Genomic DNA, 16,576 nt, shown 5'->3' on the forward strand with positions numbered 1-16,576 from the left:
GACTAGTATTTCCGTAGAGTGTTGTGATAGGATGGGCCTTAATCTGGAGATGTTTCTCAAGTGGAAAAAAAGCAATCTGGGAGATATTGTTTATGTGAGTGGAAAAAGAGAGCGTGCTGTCCAAAATCACACCAAGATTTGTATCATGAGTGGAAACAGGTACAACATCCTCAGCAATAGAAAGTGAACTAATGGTATTTTTTGAGAGTGAAGCTTTATATCCAATAAGAAGTATCTCAGTTTTCTTGCTATTGAGCTTCAAGTAATTATTTGTCATCCATGTGTGCACATCATGGAGACAGGCAACTAGATTATTTGGGAGAGTAGTGGAATTACGATTAGTGTATACATAAACCTGTGTACCAATGAAAATGAATAACATAATGATGGAAAATATTGCCAAGTGGTAGAAGGTATATGTTAAACAGGAGCGGTCCCAATACTGAACCCTGTGGGACTCCACTACAGACTGTTGAGCAGTCTGACCTGTGGTTCTGGATCTGAACAAACTGTGTCCTGTTTTCAACGTAGGAGGCAAACCATTTATACACTGTACCTCTGACGCCAATGCTAGCCAGGTGATCCATGAGAAGCCAATGAGATATGGTATCAAAGGCAGCAGTGAGGTTGAGCAAAATAAGGATAGAAAGTAAGCCAGAGTCAGCTGCTCTCAGGAGGTCATTGGTTACCTTGACTAATGCAGTTTCTGTACTGTGCTTACAACGGAACCCAGATTGAAACCTTTCAAGAAGATCATTTTTATGAAGGTAAAACGGGAGTTGAGCTGCAACTACCTTTTCAATGATTTTGGGAGATGAATGGTAAATTTGAGATTGGTCGGTAGTTATTTAAGTCAGAGGGGTCTAAACCAGGTTTTTTGAGAGTATGTCAGATTACTGCAACTTTCAGTGAAGGCGGAACTATACCAGTGATCAAGGAAGCGTGAATAATTCTAATTATGATGGAGATGATTGAAGGCAAACAAGCCTTTAGTAATGATGTAGGAATTGGGTCCAGACAACATGTAGCTGTATTCGATTTGGAAATGAGTTCCAGTATATGACTTTCAGTAGGAAGACTAAAGTCATATAAAGCAGATGGTGAGAACAGTTCTGTAATGCTTGCTGACAGTAAGTTAGACTGCACAGTCATTTCCGATGATATTTGTTCATGGATAGTAGAAATTTTGTAGCTGAAAAACTCCAATAAAGCTGACCATTGTTCTTTGGTGTTACAGTTCATGTCTGGAGTATGTAGCTGGAGTAATCGCTTCACTGTTGAAAAAAGATACCTAGTATTCCCTTCACCTGAATTGATGATGCGTGCATTATGAGAGGATTTTGCTGCTGAAATTGCATTTTTGTAGTGCTGGTTATGATCAGAATACATTTGTTTATGCACAGTCAGTCCAGTCCTGGCGTAGAGACGCTCCAAGTGCCGGCCAGTGCCCTTTAGTTTTCGCAGTTCAGGTGTATACCAGGGGGCAGTATGAACAAATGAAACAGTTCGTGTCTTTAAAGGAGCTAAACAATCTATTGCTGAGGTTAAGTTGTTATTGTAGTATTCCACTAACTCTGTGGGGGAAGAAACAGTGCTGCAAATGGGACTAGCCATAAATGACCTGGCAAAGTCCTCTGGGATAACATGTCTGATGTTATGGTATGACATTGAGCGAAGCACCTTTGATTTATCAATTTGCAAATCGGCATTAAACATCACAGCTTTATGGTCTGAAATAGGTAACTCAGCTGAAGAAATGTCATATGGTATGATCCCAGAGCAACAAAGTAAATACTGTGTGTTACAAAATTAACACTTTGGGAAAGACCAAAGCAGTCTAACGTTGCTTTAAGATCTTTTGTGCACATATTTTCAGTGTTATCAAAGTGAACATTAAAATCTCCAATTAACATGATGTTAGGAGAGGAGACATTGCACTGAGAGTAGTTAAAAGTGCTGACAGTTCATTAATGAACAAACTTGATGATGACTTGGGAGGTCTATACAGCACAGCAAGGATAGTTGGAATGGGTCCATGGAGCTTTGCAGCCAATATTTCAAATGATTTCTGCTCAGGCAGCGAGAGGGACGTCAGCTGCACATTCTCACGGTAGATCAGTGCGAGACCACCGCCCTGACCGGAGGAGCGCGATTTGCATATGTAAACAAATCCAGCTGGAAGTCATTATGTGGCTGCCAAGTTTCAGTTAGTGATAAATAATCCAGTTTATGATCCGTGATGAAGTCATTAACCAGAGGAGCTTTGTTAGTGATGGATCTGATGTTGAAGAGGCCAAATTTACGAGTTGAAGCGCACACATGCGATTTAGCCATTGGAGTTAGCACACTATGGTCTACATATCTAGTGGTGTTCCTAGACCTCCGTGAACCTGCAGACCAGAGGGTGGAGATAGTCCCAGAGTTACCACCGCTAATCCTGATGTTACGACGCGATCCTCTTTTTCGTCACCCAGGGGGTCCGTCTGGGTGTGGTGGACCCATTGCAATTTTTGTTAGAATAATCAGCAGATTTAGCCCAATTGCAAGTAAAATAAACAATACATATGTTAAATTAGTTTGCTCTCTTGTTTATTTATTAGTTACTTTTTTATTAAAATGTAACACAATAAGGAAATGAATCATAAATCATGCTGGCTGACAGGTTGGTCCTATGGCCAGCTGCTCACGGGCAGGTGCTAATGGAGCTGGCTGCTGCTCATCCTCCTTTTCATTATCAGTATCAGACTCTGATATGTCAGAAATGTGATCCTAAAATTTCTTCTTCTGAATCACCATCAAAATCCTCTGTCTCTTCCAATATCAGCTGTAAGGCAGTCTGAAGGGGAGGGATAATGAGGGCTGAGAGAAAAGATGCTTCTTTCAGATCTCATCCCTTTGTCTCTATAGAGATTCTTCGTCTGCTGTCTGACAATATGCAATCAACCCCTGATGTGGCAACCATCAAAAGTGTTGATGGTTGCCCACCTTTGCATGCCAAACACCTCTGTCCTTTGTTTGTATATCCTTTAAAATCATACTGACTACTGTCAACTACCCAACCCAATGTTGATTGCCCACTTTGACTAGCCCAGGGTCCAGTGGACCCTGGACCCTGTATGTAATACACATGTGAAGGGGGGTGTACGGGGTGGTGGGCATTGCAAATATTTTCTGATTTATGTTGCTCACGGAAAATGAGCCAAGGACCAATGAATCTCAGTTTGAAAAAAAAAAATTGTAGAATTTTTTTTAAGCTGATTTTTTAAAAATGGGTCCCACATGGATGTCAAACTCAAATCCTGTATGACCACAGGGCATTCAGTGTTTGACCTGCTCAGACAGAGCTGATTCATTGTTATAGATGTTGTGTATCACTTTTAAAATTGATCATAATTGGGTAAAGAAATGTTAAAATGTTACAGTAACAAGATAGGAAGTAGGTTTGCATGTCACGGCTCTGTTACCAAAAAGATTAACTGTAATTACTCCTGTTGAAGATGAGGCACACATTTAATTTGTTACCATGGTGACTACTCACCTTTAACATAGAGACGCACTGTGTTACTGTCCTTTGATGATGTTGGTCTGTAATCGCTCTCTCCTCTACACCAGTACTGATCCTGGTCTGCTGGTGAGCTGATGGTGAAGGTGTTTATCTCAGACTGATGGACTGCAATATTACTGCTGCCTTTATACCACTGATACCTCCAGTTACTGGAAGACTCTATTTCACACTTCAGAGTGACTGACTCTCCAGTGAACACAGGACTCTGAGACTCCACAGTCAGTGTAGCAGTGGGTAACGCTTTAAAATAAAGAACAGGAATACTCTGAATTATACATTAGTTAGAAAAGTCTTACACTCTCACATTAAAAGAATTTCATGTAAGAGATTTAGATTTAAATATATAAACCATTAAACTATTCCAATACATATTGCAAACATTTCAAAACCACCATAGTGTGACAATTTAAAATCTATTCAGTCAGTGTGGCTGTGGGTAACGCTTTAAAATAAAGAACATGAATACTCTGAATTATACATTAGTTAGAAATGTTTTACATTCTCACAAAATTATAAACCATTAAACTATTTCAATACATATTGCAAAGAGCACAAACCCACCATAGTGTAACAATTTAAAATCTATTTTACTGTTTGTAGTGATGCAGTATTATATGGCATTTTACATGTTAATGAACATCTCACTGTAAGAGTCACTTTAATAATTCATCCAGACCTCTTGGTCATATTTTCCAATATTGTAACATGTATAATTATTTCTTTGATGTAATGTACATTTGTGTCACATTTATTTTCATAAGCGTAGTGAAGTCTACTGCCCCCCTGTGGCAGTACCATGTCAATACAGTTACAGTCTCTCCTGCTCATTCACATGTGTGTGTGTGATTGTGTCTCTACTCAATATTTATGGGCAATTAAGCTGCACAATCAGAACCAACTCAGACTCCACTGTTATAATCACACAGGACTTTTATTCTACAATCAGGTTCACCTGTCAATAATCACGTGTTAGATGTCTGTAAAACCTACTAAAACTGACCACAGACTGTTAAGTGCTGTGAAGTCCATGTGTCTCTACACTACACTGTATGAGGTTGCTGTGTGCACTCATCTTGAACAAAAAGTGGTACTTTATTAGTGAGATCAGGTCTTATAGTGCAGGGATGGAGCAAATGACTTTAAACCATGTCAAATTCAAATCCTGTTGGACCACAGGACAGTCCTGTTTGGTATTTGACCTGCTCAGACAGAGCTTATTCATTGTTATCACTAAAACCCCGAAGATGTTGTGTATCACTTTTAACATCCATCATAATTGGGTAAAGAAATGTTAAAACGTTACAGTGACAAGACAAGAAGTAGGTTTGCATTTCACAGCTCTGATAACACATATTAACTGTAATTACTGCAGTTGAAGATGAAGCACAGTTCAGTTGTTACCATAGTAACTACTCACCTTTAACATAGAGAGACACTGTGTTACTGTCCTGTGATGATGTTGGTATGTAATCTCTGTCTCCTCTACACCAGTACTGATCCTGGTCTGCTGGTGAGCTGATGGTGAAGGTGTTTATCTTAGACTGATGGACTGAAGTCTTACTGCTGCCTTTATACCACTGATACCTCCAGTTATTGGAAGACTCTATTTCACACATCAGAGTGACTGACTCTCCAGTGAACACAGGACTCTGAGACTCCACAGTCAGTTTAGCAGTGGGTAATGCTTTAAGATGAAAAAAGGAACAGGGATGTCAGGGATGTTGGAACACAGGACAGGTCCTGTTCAATGTTTTATCCGCTCACACACAGCAGATACAGTGCATCACTTTTAAGATCCATTATACAAATATGTGAAATGACCTGGAAAAACTAAGACATGAAAAAAGAGCGTTTCAGAGCATTTTACAGATTCAGTACCTTGCAGTGCAACTGTAATTGCAGTACTGTACCATATACTACAGTTCCAATACAGTGCAGCTCTAACAGTAATTATAGTACAGCTCAAGTAACATGCAGTGTAACTGCATCTATAGTACCCTGCAGTACAAATCCAATATAAGAGTAAGGGTATTATTATTTATATACTTTTCACACACCAGGCTAAGTGTCGTGTTCATTGATGATTTCTGTTTTGTTGTTTACAAGTAACGAAATGCATGGTGACACAGTGCGTGTGATGCTGTTGACCAAGTTAAAATTATTTTAAAATAATAAATAAAAAATAATGAAATCAGTATCACATTTTATTATCATGTAATGACAGTGATCTTACCATGTACAGTGAGGAAAACAGAGTTACTGTACTGTGATTTTGTAGGTCTGCCATTTATCTGTCCTCTACACTGGTATTCATCCCCATTAACTTCAACATCTGCCCTGATGATGAGAGTGTCTCTGTTTACAGTGTCAAACACAGGCTGAGACACTGCAGTCCACTGACTCTGTGCTGTCTTCATAAACCACCAATATGTCCATCCATCATAACCCTGAACATCACACTTCAGAGTGACTGACTCTCCAGGGAACACGGGACTCTGAGGATTCATTGTCAGTGTAGTTATGGGTAAATCTGTAGAAGGAGATAGAGAACACTGAATTTTACAGCAGATTGGACCCACTGTCTTTCTATTTACATTTAATACAACAGGTTAGATCTTTCATTCATTCTTATCTGTTAATCATTGTGTTTTCAACAAGGAGGAGTACCCTCCGTCGGAGTGCTCCTCATACTCCGAGGGCTCCTATATGGAGGAGGAGGAGGAGAGTCCGTCCTCCTCAGAGAGAACAGCCGGGACTACGAAAAGGAGTCCACCCTCCGATCGCTCTGGCGGGAGTACGATGGACTGCTCCCGGGGTGGCAGCCCGGAGCAGTTCATGGAGTGGAGCCAGAGGACAGAGGAGGAGATGGACATAGAGGAAGAGCTCCCTTGCGACTCGCAAGGCGCGTACGCCAGCCGCGCTGCACCTGGCACGTCCGCCAATCTTGCTGCACCCAGCGGAGGGTCCGCAGCGAAGGCTGGAGAAGGACCTTCCCCAGCAGCGCCTGCAGCTCCCGGTCTCTCTCCCCTCCTAGCTCTCCTTTTGGCGCGTAGCTGGGCACCTGTTTCGTGTGTGTCTGTCCCAGTGTTTGTGAGTCTTCCCATATGTGTACCTAATCCATTTTTCCCTCTCCTGCCTTTATGTTTCAGTGTACCAGTCTGTGTGTTTGTTTCTGTCCCGTTGAATGTGTCTAATGTCTTGTCCCTGGTCTTCCCAGGGAGGGTGTTCTAGGCGGTCCGTGGCGGACGCTTCACCGAGGGCGGTCACCTCTCAGACGCAGGACTGAGCGCGTCGGATCCGCCCATCGTCGTGGGTTCGGGGCACTCGGTCCTGTTGGCACCCCAGGACGGGTAGTGCCCTTGGAGGGGGCATCTGTCACGTTGAGGACCCCGGCCCCTCCCTTTTGGGCGTGTGTTTACGTTGTCCACATGCATCGTCTGCATCTGTGGAACTTTGTGGTTATGGTTAAATCTTGTGATAATTCGTCTCACCTGTGACTCGTCTCGTAATCACGTGGGGCTAATGTGGTTTGTCTATTTAATGTGCGCTCGCGCAGTGTCCTGTGCTCGTCATTGTCTAAGTCTACACGTTGTGTGTGTGCTTCATTCAATGTTACTCGTGCGCTATTGCGCAATAAGTGTGAAGATTAAAAGTGACGTCTGTCGAAAACAAGGATTCTGTGTCTCGTCTTTCGCCGACCCACGAACGTCACAGACCACAATAATATCAACATACAAAATTAAACGTCCACATAACCTTTCTTATCTAAACACAATATAATATCAAGAAAACTAAACACAATCCTTTACCAACCCTACACCTGGGCAGTATGACAGACATACCCAGAGATTTTGTTTTCAGAACAGCCTCAAAATCAAAATTTCAGGGAAGTCATTCAACTCTGAGTGGAAAGAACGTAACAAGTGCCTTCACAGTTAACTTTGAGAGCCATCACCAACTGAGTGCTGATAATAACCTGTGTAGTTTATTTTGTATTGACTGCCTGATTCACAATAATTAGACTACAAACACTGCACTAATTCCAGAAGTATGATGTAAAGTCATTAATTCGGTCCGACCCAACTCCTTCCAGGGGCTCGTTAGTGTTTACGTTAGTCTGTGTCTGTGTGCAATTACGTTCATATGTGTCAGTAGTTGGTAGACGCTTTTTTGTAATTAAAAAATTGTCTGATTCACAATGTGTTTGGACTACAGTACTGTGATGGAGGGTTTTTTGCTTTGGTTTTTTTTTCTTGGTTTTTACTCATGTAGTAGTAGTCATGGTTACCCACAGAAGATATAAAACTCTCGTGGCCATGAGCTTCTTACTAGTCAAATACCACATCATATGCTGTATCAGACAATTTTCTTTTCTTTCATGAATAATAAGTGGAGACTCACCATACACTGTGATGTAGACAGGATTACTGATCAATCCACATCCATCCTCACACCAGTATTCTCCACTGTCGAATGTGTTGAGTGATGTGATGGTGCATGTGTATCCTATAACTGATCCCCAGTCTTGTGAACATGCCGACAACCCATACTGTGTCATTCGCTTCAGTGTACATTCAGTGCAGTAATTCACACAGCTCAGTGAGAGAGCGTCACCAATAAAGTGGTGATTGCTGATGTAATTGATCACACATGCTGCAGGAGACAATTATTTTAAACAGAAAAGACAAATTCTGTTATGACATCGTATAGCTTAAGTGTGCAGTTGTATTATCACTCAATAAAACACAGTTATTATCATTCAGACTGGATTTACCCAAACATTTAAATCAAATGTATACATATTAAACAGTAAACAAAATATAAATCACCTTGAGCAAGCCAAGATTGAAGAAAATAAAGCAGCCCTATAAAAGAGAAACAGAATACATGAAATTGAGCGCAAAACATGAGTGAGAGCAAAATATTTCAGACACACAGGGAGAACGTTTCACTGTAATCAGAATATTACCAAAAACAACAAAACACAAAGAACTGTATCAAACTATCTAAATTTTCCAACATTACACAGCAGGGGTGTCTCTGTGTGCCAGATATCCAGCCCAAGGGACACACACACCAAACACACACACTGTAACGCCACAGACGTCATGGAGCAAAGAGGCAGACGCAAATGCGGAGAAGAGCGTGATTTTAGAAAGGGCATTCCATACTCCCACTGCACCATCATATGGTCCCACAGTGGCTCTGAGGCTGGCAGATGGAGGTCTGTGCAGCCCTCCAAAGAAATGCCTTCCGACACTATTACTAAGCCACTGCCAAACCGGTCATACGTCTCCAGACTCTGTCATGTCTGTCATATGTGCTCAGTGTGAACCTGCTCTCATCCATGAGGAGCATAGGACACCAATGGCGAATCTGCCAATCTTGGTGTTCAAATGCCAGTCGCCCTGCACAGTGTTGGGCTGTAAGCACAAGCCCCACTTGTGGACATCGGGCCCTCATAGAACCCTCATGGAGTCTGTTCCTGATGGTTTGAAACATGGATATTAGTGGCCTGCTGGAGGTTATTTTGCAGGGCTCTGGCACTGCTCATCCTGTTCCTCCTTGCATAAAAGAGGAGTCAGTGGTCCTCCTACTGGGTTGTTGCCCTCCTACGGTCCCTCCATGTCTCCTGGTATCTGCTCCATGCTCTGGACACTGTGCTGACAGACACAGCAAACCTTCTTGCCACAGCTCGCATTGATGTGCCATCCTGGATGAGCTGCACTACCTGAGCAACTTCTATGGGATGTAGAAATAGCCTCATGCTACCTCTATAGTGAGAGAACTGACAAAATGCAAATGCACTGGTTAAAAGGTCAGTGGTCACCATCTGCAGAACCACTCCTTTATAGGGGGTGTCTTGTTAATTGCCTCTCATTTCTCCCTATTGTCTGTTCTATCTGGACAACAGCAGGTGAAATTGATTCACAGTGTTGAATCCTAGCTGAACAGGTTGGTTTCACAGAAGTGTGGTTGACTTGGAGTTACATTGTGTTGTGTTAAGTGTTTTTTTTATCAGTGTATAAGAGACTAAACACAGAACACCTGAATACAATAACGAGGTGGCCGGGTTACTAAACTTGAGGAGGAACACTCATCCAGTATCATATGTGACTCTAGTTAAACCCACAGGAACACTTATCCAGTATCATGTGACTCTAGTTAAACCCACAGGAACACTTAGTAGAAGTGTTTGAATTACTAAAAGATTTTGAATCACCCATTATAAACTGTAATGAATATTTGCAAAATAGAGTAAATAGGTTGACAAATTAAATTGATCTATCAGGTTGTTGCTGTTATTGTGATGTTCTGTGCGGCAAGAAGGACGACGCACGAGTCCACTCTTGCATACACTGACGTACTTTAAGTTTTACTAATAGTGCAGATAGCACACGTAAAACACTCACACATATGACTCTGACAAAGACGAGCACAAGACACTGTGCGAAGACAAACCACATATGCCCCGAGTGATCACGAGACCTCTCTCCGAGGACCCCACAGGGGAACTTCACCTCCTCCTGGTGGTTGCTCCCCTGGCCTGGCTGCGTGTGCGGTTTCTTCCACCTCCATTTTCTCCTCCACGTCCCCTGAGCTCCATGTCATGGGCTCCTCCGGGATATAGCACTGGGAGTGGTCCATCTCGCTCCCCTCGGAGGGGGGAGGAGAAACACCCTTCGCCAGGCCTCCCTTCCCTCTCACAGTTTCCCCGGAGTGCTCCGATGTGGGTGGGCTCACCTCCTCCCCTTCGGTGTATGATTCACCCTCCAAGTACTCCTCCCCTGTGCACGGTTCACCGTCTGAGTAATCGGAACGGTCGGAGCACTCGGACGGAGGAGGGGTCGCATCCTCTCTGTATCGCTCTGTGGGGGTAGAGTACACGGATGGAGGAGGGCTTTCCTCCTCTTCCGACTCCTCCCCCTCAAACTCACTCTCGGGGATATTCTCCGCTGTTGTAAGAGTGCCCAGATGTGTTCCTGTGGGGGATGGAGATGGTGTAGGAGTGGTGGATGTTCCTGTGTGTGATGCAGGATCTGGTGTTCCTCCATAAAACCATGGGGGGCAACAAATGGTGGGTTACCTCAAGAGGTTCCCATAGAAATGGGATAAAACTGACCATTTGTATTTTAGTTATATCAGTGTGTTTGTGTGGCATGTTTAGTCTCATTTTGTAGCTTGTTGTGTACTGGGTAAAGGTTATGCTAACAGGATAAGAGTTCCATCACTCCCTGATAAGGTTTGTAGACTTCACCCCAAAAGGGACAGTCCTGTATGGAATGCACACTGTATGCAAATGTACTCTGATGTCTTTACCAGCAACCTGATTCCCATTGGTTAACCTGGTTTTTGTGACTGCTGTCCCTTTGAGATGCTGGGGGGATATAAAAAGAGAAGTTTGTGGGTGCAGGGCTCTTTTTTCATCTTTTGCTCTTCTCTCTTCTTCTTCTCTCTGGGCTCTGGCTCTTCTTCTCTTCGCTCTTCTCTTCTCTTCTCTGCTCTTCTTCTCTCTGGGCTTTGGCTTCTTCTTCTCTCTTGGCCTCCTTTGGGGTCCTTCTCCGTGAGGCAGCCTGCACCGGTTGGTATCTCTGTTTCCATTAGGTATTATTGTTACTTTAATCTAGTATGGTTTAGGGCTGTCGCGGTGTAAGAATTTCCACTGCGGTAAATTAACAGGGCTCCACACCGCGATATGCGGTATTATCGCCATTTTTGTTGTTTTCACAAACATATCCTGATTTAAGTGCTATTATAAACACGTTTTTATTGCAGTTGTTATTAAGAATATTATATTTTCATAACAAAGCCGACACAGTTGTAGGACAAATTAAACAGTCCTTATTGTTAAATGCAGAGCACGTAAGGCTAATGACGCGCAATAAGAACGCTCCTTTACTCTTTCATGGAAACAAAGTCCAGCTTATAGCCTACGATTGATCTGCGCTGTGCAAAGAAGGCAAAAAAACTTGAGCACATGAGATCAGAATTCGTTTAAAAAAAAGAAGGAAAACGAAACCCTTCCTTTAGTAATAAAGTCTAGGTTTAGTTCGGCGTTATCATGTCCTTGTTACGTGCTAGGAAACCAACATGTTCACCTTATGTGGTTTCAGAGAGGATCTAAGTGGGGTAACAATGTTTCCGGCAGCACTAAAAACTCTCTCTGGTGGTGTGGTCGTTGCACAAATACACATGTACTTGCGGGACACTTTAGAAAGCAGAGGAAATCTAACCTGGTTGTCGCGCCACCAGGCGATGGGATCTGCGTTAGGGCTCGTGCAGGTAGCTCGAGCTCGGCATGTGCGCGAGCTCTCTTAGTTTCCCCGTTTCACAACAACCTTTCGCGCACAGATTTTGCATATTGCCTCGTCTAAATTGTCCGGCTCTCTCTTTTCATTCGGTTGAAAGCCGAAATGCTCCCAAACTGGCGAAGTCACATTTGGTTTTGCGACCAGAGTAGCCGCAATTGTTTCCATAAAAAGGCCACTCAGAAGCAACGGATACGAAAGTTTTGAAATAGTAATTAACATCCACCACACACGCAGCGAAGTGGCTTACGTGTAAAACAAGAAGAACCTTGTGGAAAAAAAGAAAACACGAACATCGCGGTGTGACGGTTGCTTGGAATTCCCTGCGGTTGGCAGGTGAATATCGCGGTATTACAATATTGCGGTTATTGCGACAGCCCTAGTATGGTTGTTATTGTTTTATATTTTGTTGGTTATTGAATAAATCTGGTTAATTGTGTAGCCACGGTCTTCCTTGATTATAGCTATACTGGGCCAGATGAGCTTATTATTAGTATCAGTTAAAAGGTAAATCAATGCTAATACCAATTCCCTCTAAAGTATCCCATCTGCTACGCATGTTTATGATAAACCTCTGACAAAGCAGGCTATTGTTTATAGCAAGGTACTTTATAAAGTTGGTTAGGTATATTCTATAACCTGTACTGATCTTGTAACGCGGCGGGTATGGTGACGTAACCACCGCGTGAATATACTTGAGAGGCGGACCCAAGTGCCGGCTCGGTCTGGCACAACAATATGCGAGAGTAGTAAATGTGGAGTTAATGCACACACACACAGTGTAGCAAAAACACCAACACAAAACGACGCGGAAAAACAACGCGCAAAATGAAACTAAACCGTAGATACTCGGTAGAAAAAGGAAACAAAAACAACGCGGAAGACTGACGCATGAAAAGCAAAACTCACTCGTAGCGAGAGGGTGGAAAAAATAATAAAGGCAACTAAAAGGACGCGGAAAAAACTCGTCGCGTAAAACCGAAATAAGAACACCAGGAGAAGAATCTGGCTACTGGCAAAAATGCCGCAACAAAACAAAACCTTCCCAAAATAAATGAATAACGGATAGGAAGAGAAACAGAAGGAGGAAAACTTGAGATTGGCTAGAAAGCAGCGCAGGAGACAGAGACTCGAATAAGTGAAAGAACAAGAGAGAGGGAGAGAGAAAGAATAAGGTGGCGAGACACCTTTGAGAATGAGACAAGAGAAAGGGCTGAGAACGTACCGGCATAACCAAAACGAATCAGCAATGATCCGTCTCCAAAAGCTTCCTTAAAAAGCCATGGCAACAGGTGAGACGGATCATTGCTGATTGCGTGGATGTAGTCTAGGGCTGACTCGGGTGCCCCTAGTGGAGGTAGATGGTGTGGAATCCGAGCCAGCCCTGACAGATCTATTTGAGAAGTGAATTCTTTTAGATTCTTACCAACTATAATTTGGAGTCAGATATTTAAGTTTTATGCACGTCAATCCTTCTTCTGCACCTGTTTCCGTCCTTGGTTGTAGGCAAGCAGGTAGGATAGTTATATCTCATAACTATAACCCCTACACTGTGCAGAGCTCTAAGGAGCCGATTTTCAGAGGCGAGGTTTCTCTCTCTCCAAATCCGTCGCGCGTCTTGGCGCAACTGCTCCACCAGTGACTCTTCCTTGGTTTCCTGAGCCTGACGCAGCACAAATGCAACCACAGGATCCTGCCGCATCTCGTCGAGGGTCACAGGGTTCTCGTGGACATGTGCAGGAGAAGAGGCGTGGTGGTGCCTACTGGGCTTTTTCCGCTTTTTGGTGCGGGTCGTGTATCCTGGTATACTTGGTCGATTCATCTTTCTGTGACGTGCGGTGCGGCGAGAAGGACGAGGCACGAGTCCACTCTTGCATACACTGACGTACTTTTATTTTCACAAATAGCGCAGATGGCACACGTAAAACACTCACACATGTACGTATATGACTCTGACAAAGACGAGCATGGTACACTGCGCGAACGCACATTAAATAGACAAACCACATAAGCCCAGAGTGATCACGAGACGAGCCACAGGTGAGACTGATGAACACACTCAGACACAACCACACCCACGAAGATCCACAGACGCAGACTAGACGTAGACAACATAAACACACGCCCAAAGGGGAGGGATCAGGGGCTGTAGCGTGACAGTTATTAATTTACATCCCCCAACAAACAAAAGCCTAAAATAATAAAGCTTGACCGATACTTACCAATGTGCAATTAATTCTGTCAGTAATATAAATCTAATAAAATAATATACTGTCCAGTTTCTCTGCTGATTGTGATGGTGTAACTCAGTCTCATGCAGGTATTTGGCATTCTCAGGGTTCCTCTCGACTCCATGTTAGACTGCTAAACCTGCTCTTTTCACTTCTATAACACTAGTCCATGGATTAAGTAGATCATGGGTTGATCAGTGTAATAATCTCTCCACTGATCTTACTGCTAAAACTAAAATCTTCTAGAGTACTAACATGCCAAGTGTCCATATCAGTTCTATGTTTCATCAGCTACAGTGATGTGTAGATATAGTCTGGTAACTGGTCTGTTCCCATATTAAATACAAATATAAAAGAGACATAAAGAAAACATTTACTCACCAGAGCATCAAATACTATCCAGTACTGGCTGACTGGGTTACTGTGTCTCAACACTTCCTGTGTTTCTGTGATTAATATACACTATAATAATATAATATATACTATTATATACACAGTGATTCTGAAATAGCGAGAGAGAGGGAATGTGGTTCATATTTCACTGTAAATAGGACAGAGATAAGCCAATATGGCTTATTATTCTGCAACTGTCATTGGGGAGCCAAGCTGTGAGAAAATAGTCATCACAGCTCTTTTCCATCTGTTACACATCTGTTACTTCCCTTATGACATACATTTATGTCATCATATCTTTGCCCACTGTTTATGAAATAGCTCAGTGGTTTCCCAAAATGCAGGGTGGATCTGTTTTACTACTAATAGCAACCACCTATTGCTTAATTTTTGTATTATTAAGGTAAACATGCACTTTAGTAATATACACATACAATGACCAAGTGAACAAATATCACTCTTCTTACAGTCTCTGGTCAACAGATCTTTTGTATTAAATTCCCATATAAGCTCAGATTTTAAGTGCCTTACTGAAACACTGTTATTGCAAACAATCTGTTTCTAGATGAATGTGTTTCAATGTAATGCAGGATTGATTAACGAGCTTGCATTTGATACTATGCACACAGGATATGGATGATAACAGAACTTTACTTTTTGTTACAATACTGTGCATAGCCACTTTTTTACAGCTTGGGCTTTTTTTATGCTTTCACTCTTGATAAAATGAAATAAATAGATGTGAAACCTGCATGGCTTTGCCTTTCTTTCTTTCTTTCTCTCTCTCTCTCTCTCTCTCTCTCTCTCTCTCTCTCTCTCTCTCTCTCTCCCCTCCCTCCCTCCTGCATGGGATTGGGAGAAAATCTGTGTCGTCTGCGTGCACATTTGTGTGCGCTCTACACCATGTGTTCTGTATTCCAGGGGATTTTATCTGACTTGCAGTCATGAGGGACCCACTATGTATATAATATAATATGCGGGAGCCTCCTGGTAGTCTGGCAGACTTGGGATGTCCACCTATTTCTAATGCTCTCTCATCGTAGCATCTTGTCTGTGTCTCACACCTTTACACTTTGTATTTGCTACGAGTTTTCCAATGGATATTTATTACAATAAAAAGTGAGTTCAAGTGAAGTTTGAAAACAAATATTTACAAACCCTGCTCAAGTAAAAAAAAGTAAAAGACCAACACAAACTCAAGCATACCAATTCTACAGAGGCTACTAAATAAAAAATGGACTTTAAACATTACAAATAAATCTGGAAGCATTTTCCATCAAATCTGAACACAGCAGAATTTGAAGTCTACATGAATACCGTGCACATAGGAGTCTGACCCAGAAGAGTTCCTTCAGTGTGTTTATACTGACACCACAAGGTTCTGTCCAAACTTCAACATATAACAAGCTGGAGATGAGTTGGATTATCAAGTCATCTCCATCATCCATGAACAGCACCTTACAACATCCTCCTGCTCTCCAGCCCAGTACATCAAACACAAAACCTTTTCCCTATACCCTACACATGGATACAGTGAAGACACCTGACTGCATGGATCTGAAGATCTGATACTCCCCTCAATTTCAGAACTGTTCCACTGGACTCTGGATCAGAGGATGTTCTAATTAGTGCCAGCCAGGTAAAATTAATGGAATCAACACAATCCAGGAAGCTAGAGCAAAATATTGGTGAGGACATCCTCAGATTGGATATTACCAACTTCATATAGCACCACTCACTCTATTGAAGACATGAAGAGAGCATTTACTCACAGAGAATCACAGGGAGTGGACTGAGCTCCATACTGTCCCAGTAATGACAGACTGACTGAACAACTGTCTGTGTAAAAACAGCATTTCCTGGATTCTAACAGTGACTGTTAGTGAGACAGGGAGATGAAAGAGGGGGAGTGCTTCCTGTTTTACATTCACTCTGCAGTCTGTGATGTGACAGAACATACTGAGGTCACCCTTCACCATAATCAACATAATATTATTTTGAATTTGAGGCGTAACCAATTAAGAAATACCTTGTATGAGCAAGGGAAAAAAATTGCTATTATATATATTTAAAAATAA

At 42.3% G+C, this 16,576-nt stretch overlaps 1 protein-coding gene across 1 annotated transcript in view; it reads right to left on the reverse strand.

Annotated features, from left to right (window-relative positions):
• LOC143481336 (basement membrane-specific heparan sulfate proteoglycan core protein-like) overlaps window positions 1-16,357 on the reverse strand; it is a 36,136-nt gene extending 19,779 nt beyond the window's left edge. Inside the window, exons 1-6 of the mRNA XM_076979316.1 lie at window positions 16,271-16,357; window positions 8,395-8,430; window positions 7,967-8,218; window positions 5,799-6,095; window positions 4,983-5,249; window positions 3,539-3,805 (exon numbers count right to left, since the gene is read on the reverse strand). Coding sequence (XP_076835431.1) covers window positions 3,539-3,805; window positions 4,983-5,249; window positions 5,799-6,095; window positions 7,967-8,218; window positions 8,395-8,430; window positions 16,271-16,301 — 1,150 coding nt within the window. The 5' untranslated portion in view covers window positions 16,302-16,357. The remainder of the gene's footprint in view (window positions 1-3,538; window positions 3,806-4,982; window positions 5,250-5,798; window positions 6,096-7,966; window positions 8,219-8,394; window positions 8,431-16,270) is intronic.
• Between the last annotated feature and the right edge of the window lie 219 nt (window positions 16,358-16,576).

The sequence above is a fragment of the Brachyhypopomus gauderio genome, chromosome 18, assembly GCF_052324685.1.
Source record: "Brachyhypopomus gauderio isolate BG-103 chromosome 18, BGAUD_0.2, whole genome shotgun sequence".
NCBI lineage: Eukaryota > Metazoa > Chordata > Actinopteri > Gymnotiformes > Hypopomidae > Brachyhypopomus > Brachyhypopomus gauderio.